At 48.6% G+C, this 5,980-nt stretch overlaps 1 protein-coding gene across 1 annotated transcript in view; it reads left to right on the top strand.

Annotated features, from left to right (window-relative positions):
* The window catches only part of LOC107094968 (ATP-binding cassette sub-family A member 5-like), a 31,056-nt gene that overhangs the window by 20,065 nt on the left and 5,011 nt on the right, over window positions 1–5,980 (top strand). The window contains exons 20-32 of the mRNA XM_015390905.1: window positions 317–487; window positions 566–679; window positions 753–890; window positions 1,930–1,998; window positions 2,076–2,167; window positions 2,239–2,362; window positions 2,429–2,546; window positions 2,618–2,709; window positions 2,785–2,960; window positions 5,170–5,245; window positions 5,322–5,416; window positions 5,520–5,639; window positions 5,728–5,880. Coding sequence (XP_015246391.1) covers window positions 317–487; window positions 566–679; window positions 753–890; window positions 1,930–1,998; window positions 2,076–2,167; window positions 2,239–2,362; window positions 2,429–2,546; window positions 2,618–2,709; window positions 2,785–2,960; window positions 5,170–5,245; window positions 5,322–5,416; window positions 5,520–5,639; window positions 5,728–5,880 — 1,538 coding nt within the window. The remainder of the gene's footprint in view (window positions 1–316; window positions 488–565; window positions 680–752; window positions 891–1,929; window positions 1,999–2,075; window positions 2,168–2,238; window positions 2,363–2,428; window positions 2,547–2,617; window positions 2,710–2,784; window positions 2,961–5,169; window positions 5,246–5,321; window positions 5,417–5,519; window positions 5,640–5,727; window positions 5,881–5,980) is intronic.

Genomic DNA, 5,980 nt, shown 5'->3' with positions numbered 1-5,980 from the left:
CATAGATTCTAACTACTTTCTACCCGCTGATCACAGCTAATATAGCAAAGCTGCTCTCTGGCATCGAACACAGGAGCAGCAGAAGCATCTGGACTCATTTTACTGGACGTCTGACCTTAGTGAGGATCAGAGATGAAGCAGCAGAAGCTTTATTGATGCTGAAAGTGCGTTTGGTGTGAACGTAGCATAACCCAGCAGAGGTTGAAGTTCTGCTGTTTTTCAGTGACTCAGCGCTGCCCTCTGCTGGTTCCTCCAGAAGCTCTGAAATGTTTCAGCCTTTCTGTTTCTGCACAGCCTTCATTTGTCCTCCCCTCAGATAAAGTGCCGCTCAACGCTGCGGATCTCCGGCCTGCTGCCCTCGGCCTACTGGTGCGGCCAGGCGGCCGTGGACGTCCCCTTCTACTACCTCATCCTGTCCTCCATGAACCTCATCCTCTTCTCCTTCCACTCTGCAAACCTGCCCACAACCAGCAACCTCACAGCCGTGGTCGGTGCCGCCGGCATCAGTACCATCTGACCCTGCTCCCCATGCAGGAGGAGTGATTAACCCCTTCCTCTCTCTCAGGTCCTCTGCACCATTGGCTTCGGCCCGGCCATGATCCTCTTCACCTACGTGGTTTCCTTCGTGTTCGCACGAGTTCAGAGCAACAGAGACTTCTTCTCGTTCATCTCCATGATGGTGAGGCTAGAAGAACAGGAATGTTGGCTCCTCCTCCCTGCTGCTGTGTGTTAGCGGATGGTTTCTGCCTCAGGTGTGCGTGGTGTCGGCCTCCATCGTCCAGCTGTTCTTTCTGGTGGAACTCCCTGAAATGGCCAGATCGCTGCACAACGTCCTGTGCCTGTTGATCCCCCTCTACCCTCTGATGGGCTGCCTCAGCTGCATCACCAAGGTGGGAGCGGAAAACATGGCCGCCGTCTTTGCTGAAACATTACAAATCAGCCATGTGAGGGGCGGGGTCAGAGTAGAGACCTTGATTAATCATTTCATTTCTATTCAGTTTATTTCTATAGCTCCAATTCACATCATGTCATCTCAGGTCACTTTCCAGTTCACCAGATCAACCAGTCAGATTGATTCAAAGTTTTCTATCTAAGGAAAACCAGCTGATTGCATCGACTCATTGACTCTTCAGCAATCCCTCACACTAAGCATGCTTGTAGCGACAGTGGAGAGGAAAAACTCCCTTTGAACAGGAAGAAACCTCCAGCAGAACCAGGCTCAGTGTGAGCGGCCATCTGCTGAGGCCCACTGGGGTTCAAGGAGACAGAAGCAGACATAGAAAAAGAAGCATAGATACAAAAGGCAACCGTCAACCAGCTCCACAGGCGGCCCCGTCCAGGAAACACACAGCCAGGCAGACGAGCTCCGAGCCAGCTCCCATGTCAGAGGATGAAGAGAGCACATCCAGTTAGTCACAGTCAGAGAAACAGGACTACACTGGAAAACAGGCCAAGCTCCAACATCTAGAAACAAAGGTGTTGATGGCAGCAGCACAGCTGATATTTCTCTCCAGGATGGAGTCACAGCCAAACAGGAACAGACCAGATGAAGCTACTATGAGAAAAAGCAGAGAGAGCAGAACGTTAGAGATTGAACTAACAGATTCTGCAGAGTGGGAGAATAGAGATAGAATGAAGCAGAATGATGAAAAAGGGGTCCCTATGTCCTCCAGCAGTCTAAGCCTATAGCAGCAGAACTATAGAGATAGATCAGGATAACCTGAGCCACTCTAACTAGAAGCTTTATTTCCTTTGACAAATCTGATGGAAACCTGTTTTAATCTGAGCAGAGATGATTGGAATGATCAGGAATATAACGTTTTCCTAAAGATCTCATTTGCTGGGGCCTTAATTAACGTCTGGATGCAAAAAAAAAAAGAAAATCCCATTTAGCAGGTTTGCTTCATTGCTGGACTTTTCCTTTTCCAGGCAACGTTCCTTCCCATTCTGTATGAGGAGAACTTCCTGTGGAAAAGTCTGCTGATTTCCGTTGTGGCTGTAAGTCTTTCCTTCTCTGGTCTCTGAGGTGTGAACAGGTAGAGACGCCTTTCAGCACTGCTTCTGTTTGTTCTCAGCCCTACCTGCAGTGCATCGTCCTGCTGTTCCTGCTGCGCTGGCTGGAGGTGCGGTACGGAGGGCGGGCGATGAAGAGCGACCAGCTGTGCAGGTGGTCATCACATTCCCCGCTCCGTCGCTTTAAGCGTCAGAACGCTGATGTTCACTCCTGAACTTTGACAGGATCTCATCGCGGCCGAAGCCCAAACCGGAGCGCGGCTCAGAGGAAGGGCTCAACGAGGATGAGGACGTTCGCATGGAGAAGGCCAGAGTGAAGGAGGCGCTAACCTGTCAGGCCTGCGAGGAGGTGAGGTCCTTCAAAATAAGAGCTGACAGGTTGAAAATGAAGGAGTGAATAATTCCCGTCTTCCAGAAACCGATGGTGGTCGTTAGTAACCTGAGAAAGGAGTTCCAGTGCCAGAAAGAAGGCTTCTCTCTCACCAAGAAGACTAAAGTGGCCACTAAGAACGTCTCCTTCTGTGTTGGCAAAGGTACGCTCATGAGAAAACACCTTTCGCTGTGGGCTGCGTTCAAACCAGCAACCTGCTGCTGTTCTCCTCAGGGGAAGTTCTGGGACTGCTGGGCCCCAACGGAGCAGGGAAGACCACGGTCATGCACATGCTGTCAGGCGACACGGACCCCACGGCCGGCCGGGTGCGCTGAGACTCCGCCTGGACGTTAGAAAAGGCCTGAAGCAGCTGAAAGCTAACGTCTTCTCTCTGGGTCCAGATCCTGATGGGAGACTACAGCACCGACTTCAGTCCGCTGGACGATCCTCTGGACCATGTTGGCTACTGTCCCCAGGTCAACCCTCTGTGGCCCCGGATCACCCTGCAGGAACACCTGGAGATCTACGCCGCCATTAAAGGGCTGAAGGGCCACGAGGTCCCGGGCATCATCAAACGGTCAGTCATCAGCTCCGCCACCGCCGCTCAGACCGAAGCATCACACTCAGATCCTTAAAAAGCTTTAAATCTTCAATAGAAAGTCTTAATTAGTATTAAAATGTCTGAAATCAGTCTTTCAAAGGTCTTTAAATTGTTTCATAAATAGGATTTTAATTTTGTAATCCATATCCAACATTAAAATATTGTTTTAATTTAACGAACAGCTCGCTGTAACCAGGGTCTTTAATTAACAATCACTAAATGTTTTACCTGGCGAGGTAACGCCAGAGCGCCGTTCGCCATGAGGCGTGTAACTGTTTGAACGACAGCTGCGCTTCAGTCGCGTCCGTTCTTCTTTTATTTTGGTAAGTCTCCCATCTGTCCCTTCCATAGCATGTGAACAAATTTCCCGCTCCCCGCTCAGCAGGATGTTCGCTTCGCTCCGCCGCTCAGAGTTTTTCCAGGACGCTTCGCTCCAAATCCGTTCCGCGCTCACTTTAATTTTCCTGCCGCTGCGGCGAAGTCGCTCCACGCTCACTCTGACGTTCAGCAGAAGGCGTTTTCTGACCTTTTTCCTTCCTGTCGGGGCGCTGCGACACATGGCGTTTGATTTACTGATGTGACCGAAACACGTGGATCGTCTTATTTAACTGGCATTAATATTAATCACTTCTCATCTCATTGCAAATGAGATAATAGTTATAAAGCATGTATGCGATCCATTTTATAAAACAAGCTCTTACCAACAACCTTCACTTTATTTAAACCCATTCATTGTTCAGTATAGTTTATGTTTTTATGATATTTTATCCCACAATATGTAATCCTCGCCTCGGCATCGTTTATCTCCAGCTGAAGTAGATCTATAGATCTATAGAGCATCTCTAATGGATCAGGTTTCTGCATTGGCTGTAAACGCATCCACTTCCATCTGCGACTGCGCAGTCATCGTCACATTCAGCACTGCTGGCACCTGCAGTCAAACATGTCCAACAAATCACACTTAAATCAAATAAAATGTTATTTTAAAAATGTTATAATCAACATTTTTAATTGACGTTGTGAGCGAACTGGAGCGAAATCCTCGCCCTGCTGCTCCCTGCTCTCTGGTCCCTTCGTCTCTCACACGTCGATAGGTACAGAGAGCCCGCCCCCAACACCCTGTCATTCAACAGCAACTTTATATAGTTTATAGTTGGAGCATCCAGGCCTTCTATAAGGAGGAGGAGCCCCCAGGAAAAACAGAACCTTTATGGAGACGGCTGTAGAAGAGACTGGCTTATTTATGATAATGATGCTAAGCTAATGTTAGCGTGCAGCAGATATGCAAAGCTGAACTAACACGTTTCATTTTTCTCCGGCTGTCAGTCTATAAAACTGGAGATGATCCGTGGAAAAAACGCAGTAAACGCTGCATTCGCTGGATTCTCATGTCTAAAGCTACGTTCACACCGTACGCAGCAGGAGCAGCAGAAACGCGCAAACACTGCTTCATTTTGATGCTTCTACCAGTTTAGTTCTGACGCGCGGCTGAAGCATCTTTGCTGCTCTGGCTGCGCGGTGGTAAAGTGGGTCTGATGCGCAGTGGGCGGAGCTACTCTATCCTTTCTCTGCCTGGAACAATGGCGGCTATATTAGCTGTGATCAGCGGGTAGAAAGTAGTTAGAATCTAGATGAAGATATTGTTTAGCACTGCCGACGCCACTGCAAGGCTACACTCATGAAATTTTGTGCTGTTTTCTTTTAGTTGTTTTCTTTGTGTTCAGTCTAACTCTAGATAAAAATATGTTGCTCTTTTAGATAAAATTTAATTAATTACTAAATTAACTAACTTTATTTAATGAATCTACATTAACCTTTAAATGTTTGACTGGTTAAGCTCCTGTCACACCGAGCTGATTTCTCCAGCGTCTGCCTGACGTCCCTGAATCTCCTCAAACCTTTGCAGACGCTGAACTCTATTCTGGGAGAATTCATAACGAGTCCAGAGCTTCTGTCCAACGGCGGCCTAACTTCTGCATATTCTGACTCCATATATAAAGCGTTAAAGTCTTGAATTGAACTTTATGCTGCAGGAACCCTGAACCTGCAGCGGCTCTGCAACCTCCTAGGAGTAAAATCATTTCCAAAGAGAAACTAAAACATCTGTTAATTAGCTGCATGTTTTTATTACGATGTTGAATGCTTTGGTGAAAAATCAACATCATTTCTTTATTTTTTCCCCCAGAGTGTCTAATGCGTTGGAGCTGAAGGAGCATCTAGATAAACCGGCAAAGAGTCTCTCTGCAGGACTGAAACGGAAGGTGAGAAGAGCTCTGATGATCAGATCCATGCTTGGTGTTAGAGCCGCTCCTGCAGCCCTGCTCCATGTGCTTCCAGCTGTGCTTCGCTCTGAGCATGATCGGAAACCCGCAGATTGTCCTGCTGGACGAGCCGTCGTCAGGAATGGATCCCAAGTCCAAGCAGCGGATGTGGTGAGCCTCAGACGTCCCTCTGCTCTGTGATGGCTCTGCTGGAGACCTGCTAAACAACCTTTGGTTTGAAAACATGCATGAAGGACAGCGTGTCTCTGTGCAGGAGGGCCATGCGTGCTGCATTCAGGAACCACCAGCGAGGAGCTATCCTCACCACACACTACATGGAGGAGGCTGAGGCCGTGTGCGACCGCGTTGCCATCATGGTCTCCGGCCAGCTCAGGTTTTTTCTCCTTCGGGATTTTCCCACCAGATTCCAGAGGACTTCTGGCCTCCAGGTTCCTGCAGCTTAACTGTTTCTGTCCAATCAGATGCATCGGCACCATCCAGCATCTAAAGGCCAAATTCGGCCAGGGCTACAGTCTGGAGGTGAAGCTGAGGGAGGAGCTGACGGGACTCCAGCAGGAGGCGCTGCTGCACCAGGAGATCCTCCGAATCTTTCCGCACGCCGCCCGACAGGACAGGTAACTGTAGGACTGTGGTTCCCAACCTGTTTGGATCCGTGTTTCCCTTTAAGCATTTCGTCTTCATTTAATTCTTTACATCCCAAATAAAAAAACAACA

The sequence above is a fragment of the Cyprinodon variegatus genome, unplaced genomic scaffold (assembly GCF_000732505.1).
Source record: "Cyprinodon variegatus isolate N-32 unplaced genomic scaffold, C_variegatus-1.0 Scaffold517, whole genome shotgun sequence".
Lineage (NCBI taxonomy): Eukaryota > Metazoa > Chordata > Actinopteri > Cyprinodontiformes > Cyprinodontidae > Cyprinodon > Cyprinodon variegatus.
This window is presented reverse-complemented; position numbering and strand designations above follow the sequence as displayed.